The 26,181-nt window shown below is 46.1% G+C and overlaps 2 protein-coding genes across 3 annotated transcripts in view; both read right to left on the reverse strand.

The window, feature by feature from the left end:
• Positions 1-6,252, reverse strand: part of bnip3la (BCL2 interacting protein 3 like a) — an 11,797-nt gene extending 5,545 nt beyond the window's left edge. Inside the window, exons 1-2 of the mRNA XM_076269551.1 lie at positions 6,149-6,252; positions 639-915 (exon numbers count right to left, since the gene is read on the reverse strand). Of these exons, the coding sequence (XP_076125666.1) occupies positions 639-915; positions 6,149-6,203 (332 nt within the window). The 5' untranslated portion in view covers positions 6,204-6,252. The remainder of the gene's footprint in view (positions 1-638; positions 916-6,148) is intronic.
• A 1,186-nt stretch (positions 6,253-7,438) lies between these two features.
• Positions 7,439-25,530, reverse strand: ppp2r2aa (protein phosphatase 2, regulatory subunit B, alpha a). 2 transcript variants are annotated; one of them, XM_076269562.1, is made up of 10 exons: positions 25,292-25,530; positions 22,973-23,050; positions 20,964-21,061; positions 19,946-20,111; positions 17,051-17,163; positions 15,803-15,980; positions 15,127-15,291; positions 14,775-14,944; positions 13,432-13,523; positions 7,439-10,890 (listed from the first exon to the last, which is right to left on the reverse strand). In XM_076269562.1, the coding sequence occupies exons 1-10, from the start codon at positions 25,296-25,298 to the stop codon at positions 10,614-10,616; spliced, it is 1,344 nt and encodes a 447-aa protein (XP_076125677.1). In that variant the 5' UTR covers positions 25,299-25,530; the 3' UTR covers positions 7,439-10,613. The 2 variants fall into 2 exon arrangements, with proteins under 2 accessions (XP_076125677.1, XP_076125678.1); XM_076269563.1 differs by lacking the exons at positions 17,051-17,163; positions 19,946-20,111; positions 20,964-21,061; positions 22,973-23,050; positions 25,292-25,530 and adding an exon at positions 16,691-16,743.
• Positions 25,531-26,181: the final 651 nt, after the last annotated feature.

Genomic DNA, 26,181 nt, shown 5'->3' on the forward strand with positions numbered 1-26,181 from the left:
TGAGTGCTCAAAATGCGTTGCGATATGGCCGCCGAGTGGAGGGACTTGCCTAAAAGGACTTTGACAAAGCCTCCTGTATGCCAAAGAAGGGGTGTGTGTGTGTCTGCGTGTGTGTATGTTTGTGTGCGTGTGTGTCTGCATGTGTGTATGTTTGTGTGTATGTGTGTGTGTGAGGGACGAGGAGGACTGCTGACAGTGACAGTAATGTGGCTGAAAGCAGAGCTCACCCCTAAGCCCCTGCTGGTAGAACTGAGTCTACACACACATACACACACAGTCCCCACATTACACAATCTCCCCCTCTCTTTCCATCCTATCACTCCCCTGTGCTCTCTTCCTCTCCTCTCCTCCTCTCCTACACTCCACTCCCCTCTGCTCCTCCCCTCTACTCCTCTTTCCCTTCCTCTCTCCTCTTCCACCTGCCCTCCTCTTCTCTCCTCCTCTCCCCTTTTCTCTCCTCCACTCCACTCCTTTTCCCTCTGCTCCTCCCCTGCCCTCCTCCCCTCTCCTCCTCTTCTCTTCTCCTCTCCTCTTTTCTCTCCTCCCCTTCCTCTACTCCTCTCCTTCTCCTCCTCCACGTCCCGACCCCTCCCATTCCCTTCTCCTCCTCCTCCTCCTCCTCCTCCTCTCCCACTCACCTGTTGCAGGAGGAGCTGCTGGGACTGGACTCGTGCTGTGCGTCCAGCAGGATCTTCTCCATGTCCCCGTTGTGGATGGAGGCGGAGGAGGGCACGTGCTCCAGCCCCCCCCTCAGCACCTCCTCCGCCTCCTCCTCCTGCACCACCTCCAAGCCTGCAGGGGGAGCCGTCTCCCCCTCGTTCCCGTTGGCTGCCAGCGCAGCGTTCTGGGCTGCCTGCTGCAGGAGCTGCAAGGAGGGGGCTGTGTTCCCATTCATCTCTAGCTCCACCCAGGACCCTGAGACAGAACAGAGGGAGGGAGGGATGGAGGGAGGAGGAGAGAGGGAGGAGGAGAGAGGGAGAGAGAGAGGGATGGATGGAGGGATAAAGAGAGGGAGAGGAAGGATGACAACAGAGAGGAAGGGGAGAAGAGATGAGAGATAGAGGAAGAGAGAGAGAGGGAGGGAGAGATAGAGGGATAAAGAGGGATGGAAGAAGGGATGGAATGGGCAAAAGGAAGAGAGTGGTGGAGGGTCAGAAAGAGAGAGAGATTAATGAAGGTTGCTACGGTAACTGCAGTCAAGATAAACTCATTTGAGTGACATATGAAGGACTACACACACGGCCGGCAACGCTGATTTATGGCCAAACTGAATAGAATCTGTTGAAGTGAGGGGCAACGCATACAACAAGTGAAACGACGGCCGTCACATCACTCTAATCGACCCCTTTCTATCATTCAGGGCGATTTTGAGGTCATAATAGAAAACATGCATCTCCACTGAATCGATGGGGGATGGCGTTGCTAGTAGTGTGTGTGTAGTAAAGTAGAATTCCACCCTCGCGCTGGACAGTCGCATCGCCGGCCGTGTGTGTTTGGGCTTGATATGACTCATAGCCTCACACAAGGGGTGTAAAGGGATTCATATTAGCTACAGGATGTTGGGTTCAATACAGATGTGTACCGAATACCGTGTACCATGTTGGAAATTCAAGGTCCCCCACAAACATATCAAGTGGTGGATTATATGTCAGCTTAGTTCATTCCCGTTGCGCATAAGCAAAATTTTGTCAGTGGATTTTGCGTCACCTACAGGCTTACCGTTCTGAAACGTAACCCAACCGAGACTTCAGAACCGAGGTGCACAGCGAACTGTGATGTTTGTGTACTTTTACAGCCCTACCTCACACAACAGAACAGAACCACGGAGCCCCGATAACACCTGCTGCACAGACGTGCGTCCCTCGGACTTCACAAACCTGCACGGTCCACTCAGTGAGACTGAGCCTGGTCAGTTAGACTAGTCCCCCTGCTTTGTATCAGCAGATGCCAAACTCCCTGGCAACACCCTTTGTCGTTGCCCAGTCACAGCTGTGTTTCCATGACAGTGGCAGAGCCAAGCATTCCATTGGCTCTGGTGAGTGTGTGAGAGTGTGAGAATGAGTGTGTGTGCGTATGTGAGAGGGGGGGGGGGGTGGCAGTGGCCAATAAAACAATTAAGCGCCATGGACACAGCCGGCTTCACAAACAACCCAATCCTGTGCTGAGGGTCGAGTCCTGACTGGCCCTAAAGACACAAGCCTACCTCAAGGCAAACACCTGCGTGAGTTCACACACTCCGCCCAGCGCCCGGAGCATGAGCTGTGGGAAACACATCACCACCGTGTCCTGAGAGGCTGCTGTGTGTGTGTCTGCGTGTGTGTGTGTGTGAGTGTGTGTGTGTGTGTGTGAGTATGTGTGTGAGTATGTGTGTTGCGTCTGTGTGTGTGTGTGTGTGTGTGTGCCCCCCTGATGGTTGCCTGATACAGCAAGAGATCTGGCCAGTTATGGCTGCCTGTTGGGTGGTCATCATCACCCACATCCCCACAGGGATCAAGCTCACATCTTTTTTGTAATGTTTTTCTCATCCCTGCCATGCAAAGACCCCTTGTTGCTAGTATCTCCTTGTTGCTAGTATCTCCTTGTTGCTAGTATCTCCTTGCTCCCCCTCAAATGTATTTCCTTATTGTTTACTCTCAACTGCTTCTGAACTGTAGAGCACTTTGGGTCAACTCCTGGAATTTTAAATGTGCTACAACTTGACTTGCGGTCAACAGACCCCTTCCTGTCCCCTTTTACGTCCTGTCGCACAGCGTACAGCCCACGGGGATTAAAAGAGCCGCTGCAGCTACGCCAAGAATGCAAAGCCGTCCAGCAAAAACATGCAATAAACACTCCAGCAAAAGCAGAAACAAACACGTTTTGCCTGAAATACCCAGCATGCTGCTTGGCTGCTGCATCAGCTCGCAGCGCACACATGGCGGCCAGGCAGCAGCGTTGCACACCCAGCATATCTGCTGTTGCACTGCTCACAGACGGGTTCTGCTGTTCCACTGCTCAGACGGGTTCTGCTGTTGCACTGCTCACAGACGGGTTCTGCTGTTCCACTGCTCACAGACGGGTTCTGCTGTTCCACTGCTCACAGACGGGTTCTGCTGTTTCACTGCTCACAGACGGGTTCTGCTGTTTTTCTGGCTCACAGACGGGTTCTGCTGTTCTATTGCATGTTCTCACAGACGGGTTCTGCTGTTTCACTGCTCACAGACGGGTTCTGCTGTTGCACTGCTCACAGACGGGTTCTGCTGTTGCACTGCTCAGACGGGTTCTGCTGTTCCACTGCTCACAGACGGGTTCTGCTGTTTTTCTGGCTCACAGACGGGTTCTGCTGTTCTATTGCATGTTCTCACAGACGGGATCTGCTGTTCCACTGCTCAGACGGGTTCTGCTGTTCCACTGCTCACAGATGGGTTCTGCTGTTGCACTGCTCACAGACGGGTTCTGCTGTTGCACTGCTCACAGACGGGTTCTGCTGTTGCACTGCTCACAGACGGGTTCTGCTGTTGCACTGCTCACAGACGGGTTCTGCTGTTGCACTGCTCACAGACGGGTTCTGCTGTTTTTCTGGCTCACAGACGGGTTCTGCTGTTCTATTGTATGTTCTCACAGACGGGATCTGCTGTTGCACTGCTCACAGACGGGTTCTGCTGTTCCACTGCTCACAGACGGGTTCTGCTGTTGCACTGCTCACAGATGGGTTCTGCTGTTGCACTGCTCACAGACGGGTTCTGCTGTTGCACTGCTCAGACGGGTTCTGCTGTTCCACTGCTCACAGACGGGTTCTGCTGTTGCACTGCTCACAGACGGGTTCTGCTGTTGCACTGCTCAGACGGGTTCTGCTGTTGCACTGCTCAGACGGGTTCTGCTGTTCCACTGCTCACAGACGGGTTCTGCTGTTTTTCTGGCTCACAGACAGGTTCTGCTGTTCTATTGCATGTTCTCACAGACGGGATCTGCTGTTTCACTGCATGTTCTCACAGACGGGATCTGCTGTTTCACTGCATGTTCTCAGAGACGGGATCTGCTGTTTCACTGCATCTGTGCTGTTTTTATAGGCTCAGAGATCAGCTGTGCTGTTCTGCAGGGAAGCGGAAGGGCTGTTCTGTTCTGCTCGGCAGGTTCTGCACTGCTCTACAAGGGAGTGCATGGGCTGGGCTGTTCTGCAGGTTCTACACTGTTTTACAAGGGAGTGCATGGGCTGGGCTGTTCTGCAGGTTCTACAGTGTTCTGCAGGCGGTACTGTGCTGCACATGCTGTGCTGTTCTACAGGGTGATAGATGCTCTGCACTGGAATCTGCACAGGCAGGGTTGGGGGGGCATTATGTAATCTCTATTGCAGCGCTATAAAAAAATCAGACCAAGCCACCCTCCCCCACCCTAACCCAGAATCTGTCTCTAACCTAGTTTCCCTGTGTGTGTGTGTGTGTGTGTGTGTGTGTGTGTGTGTGTGTGTGTGTGTGTGTGTGTGTGTGTGTGTGTGTGTGTGTGTGTGTGTGTGTGTGTGTGTGTGTGTGTGTGTGTGCGTGCTGGAGACTGCTTCTGGGAGTTTGTGAGGTGGAAGGCTGCTCTGTGTGTGTGTGTGTTTAGTGAGGCTGCAGAGAGCGAGGAAGAGGTAGAGGGGAAGAAAGTGAGAGAGGAGGAGAGAAAGAGAGAAAGAGAGAGAGAGAGAGAGAGAGAGAAGGTGGGGAGACAGAGGGAGCTCTGGGCTGGCTCCGGGCCAGGCATGGCCCACACACTTGTGAGCAGTGAAGACGCCTCTGTGTCAGCAGGCAGTGGGGTGTGGGTAGGGAGGGGAGGGGTGTGAGGCTTGTGAATGAGCCATGGCTGATTCAGGACTGTGGAGGCACAGTGGGCTCATCAGGCATTGCGCTCACGTAGCACCGCTGCCTTTACTGGAGCTAAACTGCTCCGGAGCACAATGTTCCCTTCTGAGGATCCTCACAGCTTTTATCAGCACAGACTCATCATCTTGTATCTCTCTGAAAAGGGCTGCTGCGAAGACCGCGGCTCCATTACAACTGCATTCTACAACTACATTCATTCTAGTCACCATGACTAACTTATATTCCAGACCATATGGCCACCTGCAGTGTCAGAAGCTGATCAGATGAACCATACAGCCCAAGTCAGACATGGGTATCCTGGCTGTACACATTTCAGGACCATATAGCCTAGCCTAGCACTTAGTATGATTGTGGAATGCAAACACTACATCCTAAGCCTTCAGACGTGTTGTTTTGGTGTAAGCCAGGCAGGGGTGCGTGTAGATGGCGCGTGCCAAGCGCGTATAGTTTGGGGAAATTATCCTAAATCTGGAAAACGGCATAGCCTAATAGCCTAGCCTACTCAAAGAGGGGGACAGAAAACTATACGCACGTTCAAAACATACTAAGGGGCACTGAAGACATTGTAAACGTGCCCAGCGGAGATCTCAATGCTGAGAACAAAATGTTCTCGAGGTTCAGAAGTTAATTCAGATAACAACAGTCGCATTAAGCTGCTCCGCCATGAAGGCCATTTAAAGGCAAAAGTCTCTCGATGTATTATTTTGAGACTTTATCCTACGTGGCATCAGAACACTTTGTTAGGACCGACGCAGAACACTGCGCAGACAGATGTCTTTGTTAATAGTGCGGATAGTCACAGAACAAGTAGATCGATCACTAAACTAAAGTAAAACAGTAAAATACCCTCAGCCTAACTGTTTTAATATTGGTAGGTTACAGAGAGCCTACAACTGCCCATATCACAGGCAAACTCAGATCTGTAACAGTTGCCTAGTTCTTCGCGTCTGCCACCCCGCCCCCGTCTCCATTTTACCAGTTCTTTTCTTGCCTTGTTTTGATATCATATGGTAACGCCCCGACGGCACGCTAACATTCACACGAGGTTCTCATTGGTTTGCTCTCAATCAATCACATATGGCCCAATACAATGCATTGCCCACGCCATCTTATTGGTAGCTTTAAAGTGACGAAGAACAATGAACGCCCTCAACCCCTCCCTGCAAGAAAGGAGGAAATTCCAACCACTGAGCGAAGTGAAACAATAGGTTACATAATATCGGTAAATACACTGCATAAAACGGCGGTTCTCTTTTCTAAACATTGTTTTGCTACCTAATATCCAACAGCTAAAACCCCAGGGTTCTTACCGTTAAGTCCTGCTTCTTCGTTGTTGTTCTGCTGAGCAGCGGCTGTGGTGGACATGTTGCCTCGCCAGTCAGCAGTCACTCAGCATGACGCGCATATTCCTGCACGGGAGCGCGCACGCGGAGCCAACATCCCCCTCCCCGCCCGTGGCCCCACCTGAACTGAAACGTCATCATTTGGGCAACCTTTTGGCCGAATGAAAACAAATGTTCAAAGGGCTTTCATGAATTTTATACTATCTTAATTGTGTAATAGCTGTACGGACATTTGTAGGCCTAAATCCTTGACCCTCTGCAATGTTTACATATAGCTGAATGTAGAATAGGCTACTCTTGATATATGTATCAATCTAATGTCATGCAAATTACACACATTACAGGAAAATATACTATATCCTATTTATGGGAAATCCATGTTCCTTAACTATGGTCAACAGGGGCCATAGAGCAGTCCACAGGACAATAACACAGGACACACACACACTAGCCTGTTTTTGTGACCCACTGAAGAAAAACATACAGAAAGAATCCACATTGTTGCTAACTCCCTGGTTGTCATCACACCTAGTAAGAATACTTAAATGTCAGACAGCCTTTCATCTATGTGAGGTCAGGTGATCAGCGTCATATGATATCTTTCTGCTGTTGCTACAGCTCTCATGCAGAAGAAAAACAATTGTTGCCTCAAGTGCATTGTAGTGATCACACTCAAATCAACGTTTTTTTTTTCAAAAAAGAGAAGTACACTAAACAAACAGGTTAAATAACTACATAAATGAAAAGCTTTTTAAACAAACTGGTTAAATAACTACATAAAGATTGTTCCTAAATGTCACAGCTTCCCAAGAAGGGCAGTCTGATGGAATAAGATGGATCACTTCCCTAACCAAGTATGGGCCAAATTGATCATTGTATTTCCCTAAGTGACCGTATACGGGCTATGGTTAGGCTACACCATGTTGCATCAGGACGAAGTCTGTCCATGGACTGACATATTGACCTGGATTGCCAGATTGACCTGGATTAATCTCAAGTGATTGGTTCAGCCTTCAACCAATCGGATACTCCGGCGGCACCATTGTTGTAAACAAAAGGCTTCTTTGGGCAAGTCTGAGTGGAACCCATAGTGGTTGCTGATTGGTGGACCTGGACACCGGCCTGGTTTCCAGACCGTAATGCACAGGAACATTGAGCAGGGGATCCACATGTAGCCCTCTGATTCAGGCAGCTGATATTGACAGTTTCCAAAACTCTACCATTACACACACACACACACACCACTTGCACAGCTGATTGATTGATGAAGTTTATTTGGTTTTGAAGTCTTTCATTGTTACATAAGTCTGACTAATTCATGTTCTCCCTGCATAAAGCCCCCCAGTATGAGCAGTGGTCAAACGCCCAGCCTTGAGTATTGTTCTTAATCAAAGCACCACACAGCCATCCTACACAGCCTCTTTTCAGCCACAGGACACACATCTGTACACACACCTCCAAACACCGACAGAAACACACACATACAGAGACAGACACACACACACACCTCAACTGAATTTAACATTCACACTTTCTGCCCTGCATAGAGATAGTTGCCATCAGGTGCCCCATTCAACACTTGCTTGTCTACGAAGAGCACAGTCTTCCCAAGCAGGACAGACGGTAAGTGCATTAAGTCTAAATACAGAAGAATAAAGCCTCAACATGCTTGGCAGTGCACCTCAGAGAGCTACTGCAAGCAAGAGCAGTTTGCGACACCTTCAGCCTGGATCCTTCAGATGAACCCAACGTCCTGTTCCCTCCAGCTCAGGCGTAATGGAGCCCCATCTCCGCTGGCAGGGAGAGGACTAAATGGAAAGGCAGCTAGCCGAGTCTCAAAAACGTATCTGAAACGTCGGAGAAACGCATCCGAAACGTTTGAGAGTAGCACCTTTGCCAGGAGAGTAACGTCTTTGCTCAAACAAGACGATGGCTCACAGAGCCTCTGCTCTGGCTAGACAGTCGGAGAGGAACATCTCTACTTCTGTGGTCAAAAGAAATCAGTCCAAGAAGATCTCTGTCCGCATAGAGAATCAGTCGGGTGGCAACACCACTACTTCTGTAGCAGGGAAGTCAAATGAAGTCAGTCCAAGAAGATCTCTGTCCGCACAGACAGAATCAGTCAGATAGGAATTCCTCTATAATATAATGCAGATGAGAGGGAAGAGAGGAACATCTCTATGCCAGTGGCGACAGAGACGGTGACCCTCCAGGACCTCTGCTTGTCTTGGGCCAATCAGGAAAGCCTGCATACTGGCCCCTCACCGATGCATGGACAAGGACATGGATATGGAGCTCCATCCTGCCGAGGAGAGGAAGGAAAACTCCAGCCGGTCTGCACCAGGGATGAGACAGACTCTCACACACACACACACATCAGGACACAGCCAACCCCAGTGCTCTACGGCCAGTGGGTCTACCCGAAGAAGAGAGGCCTGCATACGTACGTACTTACGAAGGGCCTGCATACATATGCATGTACACTAACACACACACAGACACTCACACAAAGCTGATTTGAATATAGCTCAAGCAAAAAAGCTGAAAGGGTTTGTTAGCCTGCAGGAGCCCCAGCAGCCGGAGGTAGGTGGGCAGCCGGGGGTAGGTGGGCAGCCGGGGGTAGGTGAGCTGCCGGGGGTAGGTGGGCAGCCGGGGGTAGGTGGGCAGCCGGGGGTAGGTGAGCTGCCTGCGACACCAAAGGACAGCAGTGGAGACAGCAGACACAGCTCAGTAGTCTTTGGATCGCACTTCCTGCAGCCCCAGCCAATGACACGGCAGAGCCACACAAGAGCCGACTGTAGATTGGCCAGGGTCCAATCAGAGGCTACCTGAGGAGCCAATCCTCATCCACAACCACAGTTCTGATGCCGCCCCCCCTCACTTCGCTCCAGGAGAGTCAGGCGGAACCAGCAGACAGATACAGTGCTGTAGATGACGCAGGAACATTACAGAGAGCAATCTTACAACCAGCAGACAGTGCTAAAGATGGCGCAGGACGTCACCATGCAGGACAGTTACAGGTTGTCCCTCTCAGAAGCAGCAGACAGTGCTGAAGATAACTGCAGGACGTCACACTGCATGACGTCACCATGCAGGACAGTTACAGGTTGGCCCTCTCAGAAGCAGCAGACAGTGCTGAAGGGAACATAGGACATCACTACGCAGGACAGATAGTGGGCCAACCCACGACCGGCAGACAGTGCTTAAGATCACTTCAGGACGTCACCATGCAGGACGTCACACTGCAGGACAGACACCGTTGGCCATCTCAGAACCAGCAGAGTGTGGGAGGAGCACACTGGACAGTCACAGCCCCAGAACTGCAATTCAGGATCAGATCACCCTCATTTAATTCTGTAGAAAAATAAATCTAACTATAGTGATTATCCTCTCATACAAACAGTTCTCAAAAAAAAAAAAAAAAAAAAAAAAAAAAAAAAAAAAAAAACAATTCTAATAAAAAAATAAAACACATCGAGATAAATCAAATATAAAAATTCACACAAAACAAACAAAAAAGGGAAACATTGTTACCCAAGATCATAAGAAACCATTAACTTTTAACCTCCAGAAATTACAGTAAAACATGCCTGCAGTGATCAACATACAGAAGGTGTGTGTTGTTTGTGTGTGTGTGTGGCAACAAACACAGAGAAACATCAAAAGAGTGCAGGATGACTAAAGCCTCCATTTGTGAGTGTGACTGTGTGTGTGTGTGTGTGTGTGTGTGGTGGTGGGGGCAATCATCAAGGGCTGCTGCAACTGTGCTGGTGTGGGCAGATACAGGGGTCTGCTGGTCCTTCTGTGGGCAGACACAGGGGCTCTGGGGCTCCGCTGGTTGGTCCATGCCGGTCCATATCCTGTCTCCACATAGAGACTACTGTGCTGGTCTCTCTCTCTCTCCCTCTCTCTCTCTCTACAGCCTCGAAAGGGAAGACGGCTGGGAGACGCGTGCGCACACACGCGCACGCGCACACGCACACGCGCACGCGCACGCGCACGCACACGCACACGCACACGCACACACACACGCACACACACCGAGTCCTCGGAGCTCGGACCCCAGTATGGGTTGAGCACCACTGCCGATCAGGGCAGCCATCTCCGGGAACGTCAGCGGAGTCGGTCAAAACGAGAGACGAAAGAAATTTATCATAAGGACAAAAAAAAAAACAATAAAGTAATAAAATAAAATCTGTAGGACATTAAAAAAAACAATGTACATCAAAAACAGTAAAATGCACATACAGATGAACCAATGGAATGCCTCTGAGGTTGGGAGTGTTTAAAAAACGCAGAGAAGTGGCTTACAGTAGAAATTAATTGGGGGGGGAAATGGTGTTTGGTTTGCCTTTGCTTTGGCCTGGTCCTGAATATACTGCAGTCCTTATAAAACTGGTTTAGTATCAAAAGAAGTAGTTATTAATGCTAGTTAACATTTGTCCTGGAAAATGTACAGGTTGTTAGTGGTCGCTACGGCGATGATGTTGTCATGGGGATGCCATGTGGTGTGCAGGATCTTCCTGCTGAAGTCCAGACTGTCGACGCCCACTTCGTCCTTCCGGCGTTTCCCAGCGGCGCACACACGGCGAGGCTTCAGCACCATCAGAGGCTGGCTGACCTCCCGCGATGCCTCCAGCGTGACGTCCTGTCGACCGCCCCTCTCAAACATCCGGAAGAAGTTGTTGTAGGAGCCCGTCATCACCACACTGCAACAGTGAAACAGCCAATCAGATCAAACAGTTCCTATGGGATTACGTCATCTAGGGATGTGATTGGCAAAGGTAAAAAAAAAAAAAGGAAAATATACGAAGGACGGAGTGACATTCCCCCCCCCCGATGGTTCGAGTACTTTACTGTACTATAGTGTTAGCTATAATACCGTATATATATTTACCTATCAACTACACTTCATAAAATACATGGGGCAAATCCTATGCAAGGGTGGCACTAGAAAAGGGCCTTAAAGAAAATATACTAGGGGGGTCCGGAAGAAAAGTTTGAAAAATAACCCTTTAAATGATGACATCTGATGACTTTTAAGGGAAGTATTGATACATTGAGATACATATATTTCAAACATTATAGCATATTACAATACAGCCTATAAGGCCTAAAGAAGACTAACTTTATAATAGAACAAAGTAGCCTAGGCCTACACAAGATTAAACCAAATATGGCTGAAATATATAGGCCATCATGATCATTTTGCCAACAGTGACGCAGAACCATGGATTTTTTCCATTTATAACATGTTTTGTTTATAACTTAAACCAACATTGAGTACATTATTTACTATAGGCCTACTTGCTAATAATATATCAGTGTTTTCCACAGAATTGGATTCAATTTGTGGCGGTAGCCGACTTGATAGTGTATAGGTCTAATTGAGGGCCTATTACTTTAAGACGTTCGTGATTAACACAGTTAACGTTAAAAGGCTGCTGATGTGTGGATGCAATTCATAACGTTTTCTACATAGTTAAAATAAAGGTTCCTACTTCTCCTTGGGACAAGCACTTTTGAGTTTTGGAAAACACTTTTCCATTTACATCGGGATGTTGCAAACAATCAGTGTCAGTCAATAAAATGAGCCGAAATTGACAAGCAGCTGTAAGTAGGCCAAGCATGCTAAATTCGACATCCAAACAGTATTCTAACGTTAGCTTTGAGATACTGCTTTATTGCATAACTTAACTTAGTTTAGTCTCTTCAATGTGGCCTACTATGTTGTGATAAGACCTTAGCAGAGTTCACTTCAATGCAGCAGTTTTGAACAAATTTGCGCAGCATGGTCACGATGCTAAGCGGATTTAATAGCAATTTAGCCAGGCGTCTTCTATGCAATGCTTCTATGTGGCAACAACAATCCTTCAACAATCGTGAATATTTTGTTAAATGCACATGCAGAGGAGTGGGGCAGCAGGCTACGAGAGAGAGCGGGGCGGGGCAAGGAAAGGCTGCGTGCATAAAAAGCGCAGCTCAATGGCAATGCAAGGATTTGACCTTATATTTAATTTAAATTAAACATAGAATATTAATCTGTGGCAGCCGATTTTGATTTTGTGGCGCCCCGTCACAGATTAGTCAATGTATGGGAAACACTGGGCCTACGTACAAAATAGTGAATCATGTGATAGGCCTACTGATATTGATGCTGATTGAAGAGGTTGCAACTTGAAGGTTGTTGATATCAGTTCCAAAGAGAATCAAATTACATTGATTCCTCTCCTCCCAAAGTAACACTGTAGGTCCTACACCTCTCCTCCTAAAATAAATGCTCTGTTTTAAGCTACTGCACCAGGATTGTGTAGGCTAATCGGCTACACCACTAGTTTTAAAAGCGCACACACTACGTGGGGAGATAAGGTTAAAATGCGGACTGCGCCTTTAAATTGGCGACTTTTTATCTATCAGCACAATGCTACAGTAGGCTATTTTCACTAAATATTCAGCTCAATATTATGTGCAAGACGTTTACTAAGTATGCCAAAGCTTTGATCTCTTAGCACAGTCACCATAACGTTACGTTTTCTCATGGTGAGATGGCATCCTGAAATATGTTTTAGACAAGGGGCGCAAGGTTCACGGAGGTGAACGGCTGGACAAACGCTTAAATGACAAGGTGTTAACTGTAGTAGGCCTAAGGTAGACAGGCTTTGTGGTTAAAACTATGAAAACCTGTAAGGTTAGGCTGAAATTAAAATTCAATATCAGCATCACGAGATTCATTATTGGAAAATCCTGACAGCGAACCCGATGCAAAGCCAAAACGAGAAAAAAAACTTCATACATGATGTCTTTAAATCAATTTGTTGACCTTTACCATTTCATGGCTTCTGCTGAGAAACTAGTTCGCCACACACAGTGGATGCGGTCTCCTGTGCTGGGCAGGACTCAGAGCCAGACGTCAGAGTCTCTGGACTCTGTAATTGGTAGACTTGTGAACTGCAATGAGGATCAATGGAGAATGCCATTTTCCCCATTTAATGACCGTAGTTTTTTTTCAAGGCCAAGGTATCTGCAGTTTTGTGCTTGTGGTGTTATTGGTGTATTATTGGTGTATGGGAAATGTAGTTTAATACCTTGTGGTGCTGCTTGGTTTGATGGGAAATGTAGTTTAGTGCTTTTGGTGTTGCTTGGTGTATGGGAAATGTAGTTTAATGCCTTGTGGGGCTCCTTGGTTTGATGGGAAATGTAGTTTAGTGCTTTTGGTGCTGTGTTGGGCGGTGACTTGACCCCAGACTCACCTGTCATCTCCACTCCAGCAGCACTCAAACTTGTCGAAGATGCAGTCATTCTCATAGAGCGAGCACAGCTTACTCCTCAGGTACTCGTGCACCTGGACACACACACACACACACACACCTCATTAGGATGCAGTCATTCTCATAGAGCGAGCACAGCTTACTCCTCAGGTACTCGTGAACCTGGACACACACACACACACAACACATCTCATTAGGATGCAGTCATTCTCATAGAGCGAGCACAGCTTACTCCTCAGGTACTCGTGAACCTGGACACACACACACACATCTCATTAGGATGCAGTCATTCTCATAGAGCGAGCACAGCTTACTCCTCAGGTACTCGTGAACCTGGACACACACACACACACACACACAACACATCTCATTAGGATGCAGTCATTCTCATAGAGCGAGCACAGCTTACTCCTCAGGTACTCGTTAACCTGGACACACACACACACACACACACAACACATCTCATTACATGTTTATATCAACTGTTCAGTTGATATAAACATCCAATTGTTCATCAGTAATGGAAAAACCCATGGATAGACCTTATATAATACACAGTAAGATCACCAATCAGATTATTCTGCACACAATGAGTGAGATCAGGAAAGATCATCTTTTTACTTTTCATCAAGACGGCCATATGGATTTTCAGTTTCAACTAAATAGAATCTGCAAACTTAATTAAGTTTTCCATTATTGATAACATAGTTCACAACTGTTACAGCTAGTGCTGAGGGGGTACCAGGTGTTTCACTACTCAAAGGCTCCCTCTAGAGGAGAAAAACAAGTCATTGCCACCTTTTACATAAGCCTTTGCTTCATGTCTTATTTTCAGGGTTCCCACTCTAAGTCAAGTGTAAAATTCCATGACTTTTCCCTGACAAAAAAATCTGGATTTCCATGACCTATAATGAGAAGATTTCTGAGCAGCCGCATAGAGTTCAAGAATCTTTGACTTTTTTAGAGCGGAATATGAATAAATGGGTATTGAAGAAACAAAGTTGGGCTAACCATCACCACTCAAACATGCAGTAAAGCTAATAACCAGATATACAACAATTCTGTGTGGAAATACATTTCTATTAATGTGTTTTGGAAAGTATATTCTAAACTGCTACAACAAAATTCCCTGATATTCCTCAGATATATGGCTTTGCCTCAGATATGATAAAATTCCCTGACTTTCCATGTCTGGAAAAGACTTTATCAAAATTCCATGATATTCCAGCAATTCCATGACCCGTGGGAACCCTGTATTTTCTAATTAATATCACAACACCCCATAACACACCCTAAAATCACAGAATAAATATAATAACACACACCTGGTAGGTCTCAACGGGCCGGCTCTCCATGTTGAGGTCCCAGATCTTGACGGACAGGTAGTCTCGAGTCATCATGTAGCGGCCGCTGTGGCTGAACTTGACGTCTGAGATGGACGAGATGATCTCCGAGAAGAACGACCGTCGGCTGGGGTCCTCCTGCTCCTCAAACACTACGAGCAGGAGGGAGGGGGAGAGCACGGACACACACACACATATATATACACACACACACACACATATACACACACACATGCGCATACACACACACACACAATGGAAAACGTTACAGAATGCCCAACTTAAGTACAGTCCAGAGCAGGAGTCACCCAGGCCTAGAGGGGGCGCTACTCACGTTTAGAGTGTTGGTCGCAGAGCGCGGAGGCGCGCATGTCGCACAGGCGGATGGTGCCTTTGCTGCTGCTGTAGACGAAGGTGTTGCACTGGTGGGGGTGGAACTCCGCCGCAGTGATCACCTCCGTCAGCTCCTCCATGTTGGCCGGCTTGATGTCCACAATGTCTTAGGGGTCAAAGGTTAAGGCTCACATAACACTGCTGGGTCATCGGTCAGGAGCTTGCCCAGGACTGGTCCTGAGGCTGCCCAAACCCAGAGGCCTGATCCTTTCTGGTGGACCACCGTGCCAGGTGAGGGTGTGTGTGGGTCAGATTCAGGGTCACATCTTTAACAGTAACTCTGAGATCTGACCACATCAGCCGTGTCCCCCCCCCCCCCAGCGCTAATCTACTTCAGAGGATCACGGACGGACGGACGGACGGACTGACTGACTGACTGACTGACTGACTGACACACACACACACACAGGAGACTCTTATCGGCAAGCAGCTCATGCTTCATGCTCTAGTCATTACAGGAAACCGTCTCCCTCTCTCCCGCATACACACAAACAGAAGCTTTATCCCTCTCAAACACACAGACTTCGTTCCGTTTTATTTCACATGCACCATAGACTAAGGCCCTATCTGTCTGATATACCCACTCTTTCACACACACACACACACAGGTAGGATACTGAAGCTGCGATCGGTGATCTCGAGGTGCCACAGGTTGATGCGCAGGTCGTCGGCGGACAGGTAGGTCTCGTTGTCGCTGTTGACAGAGATGGAGTTGATGTGGTAGGTGTGTGCGTTGGCGAAGACGCGTCTGGGACTGGCCTCCACCATCAGGTCCATGGGCTGAAATACGGGTACCTGTGAGGAACACACAGAGCGGCCAGGCAGCGGATGAGCAGAGGGAGGAGGGGCTCCTCTGAGGGTCAAAGGAGGGGTTCCTCTGAGGGTCAAAGGAGGGGTTCCTCTGAGGGTCAAAGGAGGGGTTCCTCTGAGGGTCAAAGGAGGCTCCTAAGCTGCCCGATTTCCCAGCAATGTTTCGAAAACAAAGTGCATTTCAAACAAGGAAGTTGGGGTGCGGTTTGCAGCATTTGTTGCAATGAAATTGCAAAAGCAGTATTAAACAAAATATGCTTTATTTATTTGTACATGACAAATTGCTTTGGTTTGGATACTTCACTTTCTGGGCCAGCCGTGGCCTACTGGGGAAGTGGTTGAGCACTACTCTCCCATGCCCACATCCACGGCTGAAGTGCCCTTGAGCAAGGCACCCAACCCCCTCACTGCTCCTCGAGCGCCTCTGTAGCAGGCAGCTCACTGCTCCGGATTAGTGTGTGCTTCACCTCACTGTGTGTTCACTGTGTGCTGTGTGTGTTTCACTAATTCACGGATGGGATAAATGCAGAGACCAAATTTCCCTCACGGGAAGAGTATCTATACTTGTACTTACGTACTTCACAAAAACCTTTTTTAGAACTTAAGGTCACATTGACTAAACAATAAAACAAACGAACATTACTACACTGGTTGTGCTGGTGCGTGTGTGTGTGTGTGTGTGTGTGTGTGTTTACCCGTAGAGCAGTGACTGAGCTGGGATCTCTGTATCGCCCGTCATTCTCCTTCAGGTTGTGTGTGTGTGTGTGTGTGTGTGTGTGTGTGTTTACCCGTAGAGCAGTGACTGAGCTGGGATCTCTGTATCGCCAGTCATTCTCCTTCAGGTTGTGTGTGTGTGTGTGTGTGTGTGTGTTTACCCGTAGAGCAGTGACTGAGCTGGGATCTCTGTATCGCCCGTCATTCTCCTTCAGGTTGTGTGTGTGTGTGTGTGTGTGTGTGTGTGTGTGTTTACCCGTAGAGCAGTGACTGAGCTGGGATCTCTGTATCGCCAGTCATTCTCCTTCAGGTTGTGTGTGTGTGTGTGTGTGTGTGTTTACCCGTAGAGCAGTGACTGAGCTGGGATCTCTGTATCGCCCGTCATCCTCCTTCAGGTTGTATCCTTCAGGTCTCTTATCTCGCTCACTGATCTTCCACAACTTAATGGTTTTATCTGCAGGGCAAAGTACACACACACACACACACACACACACACACACACACACACACCAAAGTACAGTAAATACAAGCTCAAAGTCAAAGGGAGAGAGAAGAGCATTAATATCAGCTGTAGCACTCAGTAGTACTCACCCCACTAAACTCCTCATAACACTGTCCTACAGCTCAAGATCAATTCCCAAGCGGACGACTTCTGCTATTGTGTTATATGCACATTACACCGCGTGGCGTCATTTTGCGCTCTGAACCAGCAGTGGGGGCTCTAAACGTTTCGTAAGCCCAGACTGCACTCTTGATTCATCAGTAAATTACGCTAATAACATGTTTTGATACAAAAAAGGAAGACAAACAGAGGAGCGGCCTTGAGCGGATAATTACCCAAAAAGTCACTTAAGATGCAGCACGTGGACGCATTTTGGGTTCTACTGTGTTCCAGGACTGCCTACGCGTTGCAAATGTGTGTTTCTAGTCCACACATTTTGGGTTCTACTGTGTTCCAGGAGTCACTGCCTATGCGTTCCAAACGTGTGTTTCTCGTCCACAGGTAAAATCGTAAATAAAAAGAGAGCCGATGTAGCTGATCTCTACTTAGCCTACCTTTCTACATTTTAGTTAATGTGGGCTAGGCTATCCTTCCTGCTGTGTGGGTTGTTTTAAATCCAGGGAGGCTTTTTTATTCTGGGGCTACTGTGTTCTTGTAAATACGCTTGTACGTCGGTTGAATACCAGCACTGTGAGACTGTGAGCATCTCTTCCTTCATGTTGTATACAGCACTGATAGACAGTGAGCACCAATTCTGAGGCCCCATGGCAGGTGCACAGAAATATACTGCTCAAAAAAACTAAGGGAACACTTCACTCATACACTGGATCGGTACTCGGACACGGTTTGGTTCTGAGCACAAGTAAAACTTTTGAGGCGAGTGTTTTATTTTGCAAGAACCGTCAGACATTCTGTGAATTTAGTTTGAGAATGGAGAAAAGGGTGGAAGGTTTCAAAAAATGTGTTTTTTTGTGGAAAACCTAAGTGTTCCCTTAATTTTTTTGAGCAGTATATTTCATACAACAGCCATGGTTCCCTCCATAGCTTGTTGGTTTCGTCAACTTCCCTGCAGTCATTGCACAATTAGACTTATGAATGAATCCTTTACACCCCTCGTGCAATGGCAAAGATATGCTTGTGACCACGTGTGAAAACTTACATAGGTGACCTCAAGAGTAGGGCTATTAACAGAAATCAAATGTCAATTATAAGTTCCAAGGACTATGAAATCAGCAGCATAATAGATTATTTTGCCGGATTCTGTTTTACGTAACAATGCTCAAATTATGTCTTGCCTTTGCTTAAAGGGGTGTTTCAGGATTTTGGACATAGGACCTCATTTCCAACTTAGCAAGTGTGATATTTATCAGTGGAAACTGTTTAACACGTTTCATCCAGTCCTTCTAGTTGCAGAGTTCGCAGGTGCTAGGCTAGCGCAAGTCATCAGTACGTGTTGGCCTGCCACTAAAAACAGTCTTACCCACACCACAGTACACCCAAGGCAAATAAATTATAACGCCAGACTATCGATGTAAATGTCTGTAAAAGGTATATTTACATTACATTTTGTAATTTGTTTACATTCTGAAATATAGAAAATGGACTGTGGGCCAGATGTACGTACATTTGCGAATGTAGCGTTATCAGAGTCATGGACAAACCGCAGATTGCGAACGCTGTTAGACCCAAGTTTCCGTTGTATTTATCAATCGTTCAATCCTTAGTGTAAACTTCGCCTTTCTCTGCCTTTCTCCGCCCATAAACGCAATTACGAACGTCTACAACTGAACGGCAGAGCCTACATACAAGCACAGTTGAATGAAGTTAACTGATGACAATATTAAAAAGAATCAAACGTTTAGCGATCATGAAATAATACCATACATGATAAGATGTCAAGAAGCAGGGAGATAATGAAGATCAGTAGTTTTACTCAAACTACCTGTGCACGTAGGCTATGGAAAATTGGTCAAATCTAGCAAGTAAGAAAGTTTAAGTGAATGACATGAAAGTGAAAGTAAGACATTCGAAAGGCCAATGAAAGTTAAGGTTGCTTTTGATAGTACAAATACCTACAAAACTGGTGCTCTAAATAGCGATTCTGTTGTCTTTGAAAGGTTCTCTTATTGATGCATTGAACTGCAATTTGGATTAACACCTGCTTTTACAAGGCGGAAGTATTTAGGCGCTCTTTATGCTTCCCCTCCCATGTTTTTACGCTAAACTCCCACTTTCCCCTGGATCCTCCCATGAGTGCATATGCATGACACGGAAAACGCAATTAGCTATTTTCAGCTCCCGCCATTGCGGCCTGTTTGTACATACCTCGCAATGATTTTACACGCACGTTGCAAAACAAATACACCTGAAGTGGGCGCAAAAGCGTTAGTACATCTGGCCCTGTGCTTCTGAAATCACTGCGTAATCTTGTAAAATAAGTCATCTAAAGATTGACCAAAATTATAGTGATTATAACCTTTGGAGTTGAGCAGCCCTTTGTCTACCATTGTGTCTTTGAGATAGTGTGTGAGTGTGTGTGTGTGTGTGTGTGTGTGCTTGTGCGTGAGTATGTGTGTGTGTGTGTGCTTGTGCGGGAGTATGTGTGTGTGTGTGTGTGTGCTTGTGCGTGAGTATGTGTGTGTGTGTGTGTGCTTGTGCGTGAGTATGTGTGTGTGTGTGTGTGTGTGTTTGTGTGTGAGTATGTGTGTGGGTGTGTGTGTGAGCGTGGACTGACCATTAGTGGACAGCAGGAACTGGGCGGCGTTCTTCTGGGGCAGCCAGCGGATCTTGTTGATCTTCTCCTCGATCTCCAGGCTCTTGAGGTAGTCGAACTCGGGCTCGTGGCTCTGGAAGGTGCTGTAGACATTGTACTGCCCTCGGCACAGCGGCTGGCTCTTGCTCTGGGGGGGGGGGGGAGGACACCAATGAGGTCCTACCTAGGCAGCCAATTTACTCAATGGAAACACTCAGACATTGTACTGCCCCCCGCGAGCGCAGACCTAGCCGACGGTCAGACGTTTGATGATGACCTCTGGTCGATCGATGAGTGTCTGCGGCCTATATATCAGCCTCTTCCGCCAGCTCCATATATTTCCAGTGTAGCGTCAGCGGTGTTGCAGTGGCTATTGTTTTAGTGTCCCTGTTTTCACAAACCCAGTTGGGCGTTGCACCTAGTGAATGAGCATGTCAAGTTGTGAAAAATGATCTATGCGTGTGTTGAAGCTGAATACAGAGTTGCCCTGTTGGGCATAAGATGGCTTCACAACCCAGCTGACACTCCACCGGATATTTGAGCTGGCAGAAGCGCCTTCCATGAGATATAGTCAATTGGTCTGGTGTACACAGCACAGGCAACACTGACAGTGCTGTTGATTTGAAGTTTGATTTTGAGGTGAGTAGGTAAGTAAGTAAATATTTATTTGTATAGCGTAGGTAAATGAATGCATGGGCCTTACAGAAGGAGAGCGTGTCAAGCCCAAATTTTAGAAATATTAATTGTAGCCCAGATTGATACTGTGTCAATACTTTTAGTATCCAGTTGGACGCAAGTTTGGAGTGGAAGGCTTTGCTCAATGGTTTGATGTATTGTGTTTGTGTGTGTGTACATATATATATATATATGTGTGTGTGTGTGTGTGTGTGTGTGTGTGTGTGTGTGTGTGTGATGCAAGCCCTGATGCGGGGTCTTGCTATTGTATAGGGTGTGTGAGTGTGTGTGTGTGTGTGTGTGTAACCGCGATGCAAGCCCTCACCTCTGGGTCCTGCTGGAAGATGACCACTCGGCCTCCTTTGTCCCCAGTGGCCAGCAGCTCTCCTGAGTGGCTGAACTCCACAGTGGAGATGATGTCAGCTGCAGCAACACCAAGCAAATGTGCTCAGTTATATTACCCAATGAGAAAGAGACACAACATAGAAGGGGCTCTGTGTGTGTGTGTGTGTGTAGGGTGAAGGAGGAGCCCCTGCTCTTATAGTACCAACTGCATGTATTCACTGTTGAACAAATCCATGTCTCTCTCTCTATTCAATTCATCGTTGCTTTATGAGCATGAATGCAGGTACAGTGCTGCCAGAGAATGCAAATAAAACAGCATAATAACTTATCGTAGAACAACATCTCTCTCTCTGTCTCTCTCTCAAACAAGTACACTCTCTCTCTCTCTCTCACACAAACACGGCGATGTCGCCTAAATTGGCATTTGACGATGTGTACAGTAAAACATTGTGATGGACGATGATATCGTCGGGGGGGGGGTTTAGTGTAGTAAACAGCCTATAGGTATGTCTGTCAGTCCAGGCTATAGGAGGGCGAAGTAAAAACACTTTTACAAATAACGAATCCCGATTACCACTCCGCTGCTGTCTGGGACTTTTGCTAAATGCATGAAATACAAGCCTTACAGTGAAAGACGGATAGGCTACCTTCTGATCCTATAATTAACGAAAGAAATGATTTATTTTAACACAGAGAAGAAGGACGCATTTGGCACTTGCTGTAGCCTCGCAAAAATATTTGAGCGCTAGAATGTCCTAGTCGTAGCCTAACAATAATAAATCTATATTTTCTGCTAAAACATTAGGCTACATATTACGTCCAATGTAGGCTATAGGCCTGCGAGACATGTAGGCTAAAGGACAATTAGGCTACACATTCACGTCACAGTCAGGAATTATTTGAAAAAGAGGGTAGACTAATAAGTCTTTTTTTTTACAAGACGGTAGACTAATACGTGATAACTGTTTGGCTGACAGCCTTTAAAGTAGGCTCAATTTCATTTTCAGGGAAAGGTTTTTTTATGTTTTAGCCTGTTACAGCAGGAATTAGTGACTGGCATGTGGGGGCGTGGCATCACGATGGTTGCTTTCCATCGTGATGCCTGTCAACAATCACGATGGACGATGATATCGTCTATCGGCACAACCCTAACACACACACACACACACACTCTCTCTTAACAGAGCACCCTCTGTGGTCCATCTAAAGATGAGCGCCATCCCCAATACTGTAACACAGTGAGCGTATTCCCATTGACAGTGGAGGTTAACACGGTGACCGCAGAGGATAACACGGTGACCGCAGAGGATAACACAGTGACCGCAGAGGATAACACGGTGACCGCAGAGGTTGTGTAGTAGCTATACATGTGTAGCTATGTCCACATGTCCTTATATGTCCATATTTATTTTATGCTGGTCTCTAGACTTTATTCTTGCACTGTTGGACTTACTTATTTGCACCATCACCATGACACTCACTCTCATAGAGCACCTTACCATGCATACAGAATTACAGGCCCAGTCCCTGCCCTGTCACTGCAAGCGCCTCATGCTTGATCATCCTTAAGCACACTATGTGGATATTTGATTTAGTTTATTTAGTATATTTAAGCATTTTTTTTTACCTTCTACTGTCTCTATTGTGAGTTTTTTAAAATATATTAATATACTTTATATTTATATACTTACCTACTTTTTCTGCTGTAAGGGCATGTTGTGTGTGATGTCAGTATGCTACAGAGACCTTGAATTTCCCCTTGGGGATCAAAAAATATCTCTATCTCTCTCTATCTCTATCTATCTATCCTGACCTGTACTGAGGTGTCAGCATGGCCGAGATGCTGAGACTCCTCATAGGGACCTGTAATCTGCCCCCAGCTGATACCCCATAAACACACACCTACCCAGAGCTCCGCCTCACTGAGGGCAAATCCCCACAGCAGCCCATGGAGGGCCAACGGCATGGGCACATAGAGACAACACTTACCCTCCGCGATGTCATCATCAAACGCCCCCTTGACCTGAGAGAAGCACCACTGGACCTCATCGTCCCCGTCACCAGCACCTGCATGAGGGACACACACACACACACACACAATCAGCTGCTGGGAACCTGCATCTAACAGAGCGTTGCCACACACACACACCATCTGCTGCTGGGTACACACATCTAACAGAGCATTACCACACACACACGTCAATCAACCTCAGGGTACCTGTGTCTCAGAGCATTACCACACACACACGTCAATCAACCTCAGGGTACCTGTGTCTCAGAGCATTACCACACACACACGTCAATCAACCTCAGGGTACCTGTGTCTCACAGAGCATTTCCACACACACACACGTCAACCAATCTCTGGGTCCCTGTGTCTCACAGAGCATCAGTGAGTTACTCAAATGAGTCATAAGAAGCTCGACATCAAAGGCTCTCCACCAGGGGTTACCAGAACATTTTATGAAAAATAACATTTTAATTCTTCATTAAACCATCACTTTTCAATTTAACTTTATATGTATAGTAGTATACCGATATAAACAATACAACATACATAGAAGTGTGAAAAGCTGTAGAAAGTACTATAAGTGTGAGTACTATAATACTATGGCAATAATGCCGTCTTTGTGGGCTAATAATGTTATGTCATGATAATACAGGACTACATGACTTACTATATAATGAATGGTACAATATACCAACCAATGATTTTAAGTATATTTTACTTTTTTAGAGCAGGAGATGAATAAATGTGCATCGAATAAACAAAGTTGGGATACTCAAGGAGGCAGTAAAGCTAATAACCAGATATACACCAGTTATGCGTGGAAATAATGGTATTAATGTATTTTGGCAAGTACATTTTAAACTGCTACAACAAAATTCCCTGATATTCCATGACTCTGCCCCAAAAATTAGAAAATTCCCTGACTTTCCATGTCTGCAAAATTCCATGATCCGTGGGAACCCTATGCATTGTTGTTTACAGTCAAATATAACTGCTTTGAACATGATCATGTTGTCCTACACCTGTGATAGTTGGCCTATGCTGATGACTATGGTGATGTTGAGTCTCCAACTCAAGAAACCAATCTAAATCTTGTCTAATCTAATTTAACAACACTGTAGTAAAGCTAAAATGGAATGTATTATTCTGAGCAGAAATATGCAGGGGTGGAGTGAGGGGTTGCAAACACCAACCTGCTTATTCTGGGGGTCATGGCTCAAAAAAGGTGGAGAACCACAGGTCTAAATGTTACAGTAGTAGAAACAGATAATGATGCCGTCTAATGATGTGACGAATAACAATTTTGATAATCTGCTTGTTCTTAATAATTAGTCAACAAATTATGACATTAGCTACACCACTAGCTACTGCTAGCAACGTTGGCTTAGAGATGTGAAACCTGAACACCAAACTCAGAGATATGTGAGACTGATTCCATCACCCACAACAGTACCCGTCTGAGGATTTCCCTAAACCTGCTAGCCTGTACCGTACATTTATGGTTCCTTACATGCACTAAAATAACAACTTTAAGGCTGACAGTCTGCGGATGCACAACAGTAACAATATTAGCTAACGTTACTTCTTTGATGATATTCACGAAGTAACGTTAGCGCTACAATGTACCGAATGAACTAATACAGTTAGCTAATCGCTACTGCTACCAGGAGATGTTACAAAGTGTCTGCGACCTAATAGATGTATTAGCACGTGTAGTCAAAACAATTAACAGCATCAAAGTTGGTTAGCAGGCTATCAGACGATCTGACACACCAGGCTTCCCAGCACAGCACCACCGCCTAGCTAACGTTCTAGCTAGTCAACCTCAATTGAAATCAGCAAGCTAGCTAGTAAGCGAACTAGCTAACAAATTTGTTACCTAAGATATGTCCATGTCATGTCTGTTAACTCCGCTGCAGTAGTAAACAGGCTTAAACAAAGCTAACTACAGCAGCGGGTATTGCTTTATGAATGTGATCTCGGGACCTGACATAAGAGATTCCCTCTCTTCCTAGCTAGGTAGTCGGGAGCCAGCATAGCTTGCTAGCCTCCATTAGCTTGCTTGCTTCTGCAACAGCACAAACGTTACAGATGTGGAACTAAATTTCCAATTGAATGGAACGCGTATGCAATAAACTTCTCGTCCCACTGTCTTTAACGTCACTATTTCTTTCTAGATCTACATGAGCAACGTCGGCAACATCGATAATTAGTCAATTCACAGTATTTCTGCAGCAGCTATGCTAACGAGCTAGGTTAGCTAGATCCTTGGAACACAGGGCTAACGTTAACATTACCTGCCATGCTGAGAGGGAATGTCAGTCTTGAGTTTCAGCGCTTGCTGTGCCAATCTGCCGAGCTTGGTGGAGTAAAAATGTCCGCAAGAAAAGTCTAGTAAACTAAGTAACTGCACTGCGTGTCAACTCAATGAATAACCTTTCTTTAGTATTTCGCTCAATAGTACTCGCCACTTTTCATCAGTGGGGAAATAACAAAACTTTCTAACTCTGCAATCAAGAGTAGCCTACTCACTCCACTGCACTTTCAAAATGGCGCAACGTCTTCCCGCTCTGACGTCAAGGCGTCAGACGTAACATAATTATAATAATCTTTATTTATATAGCACTTTTCAAAACAAAGTTACAAAGTGCTGTACAGTATCAACATAAATAAAAATGCAAATAAGACATAATAATATAACAATCAAATAATATATACTAATTCAATTAGAACTTAACAAAAAATTGAAAAAGGAAAATAAACTTACACTGAAATAAAACTGAAATAAAACTTGACACTGAAATAAAACTTAATAAACTTAACACAAAATGAAGTATATTACAAAGGCTTGCTTGTAAAGATGAGTTTTAAGGAGGGATTTAAAAGAGCATATACTGACTTGGCTGACCTGATTTCATCAGGCAGGTCATTCCAGAGCCTAGGTGCCCTGACACTAAATGCTCTCTCCCCTTTAGTTTTGAGATTGATCTTAGGAATAGTTAGGAAACCACTACCAGATGATCTTAAAGTACGCACAGGTGTATAGGTACTAATAGATCTGATATGTAGTTGGGAGACAGGCCATGTAGAGCTTTAAAAGTAATCAGAAGAATCTTAAAATCAATTCTAAAGCTTACTGGGAGCCAGTGCAGTGAGGCTAAAACAGGAGTAATGTGATTACAGTACT

The sequence above is a fragment of the Alosa pseudoharengus genome, unplaced genomic scaffold (assembly GCF_046254945.1).
Source record: "Alosa pseudoharengus isolate Yale_2024_CS ecotype anadromous, Long Island Sound unplaced genomic scaffold, YU_APseudo_1.1 YU_APseudo_1.1_scf_6, whole genome shotgun sequence".
Taxonomy (NCBI): domain Eukaryota; kingdom Metazoa; phylum Chordata; class Actinopteri; order Clupeiformes; family Clupeidae; genus Alosa; species Alosa pseudoharengus.

Coding starts and splice junctions, on each gene's coding strand:
- ppp2r2aa (XM_076269562.1), bottom strand. Junction 21,062..22,972: donor TGATGATGACATCGCGGAGG/GTAAGTGTTGTC, acceptor GTGTTGCTGCAG/CTGACATCATCTCCACTGTG. Junction 20,112..20,963: donor TCTTCCAGCAGGACCCAGAG/GTGAGGGCTTGC, acceptor CCCCCCCCCCAG/AGCAAGAGCCAGCCGCTGTG.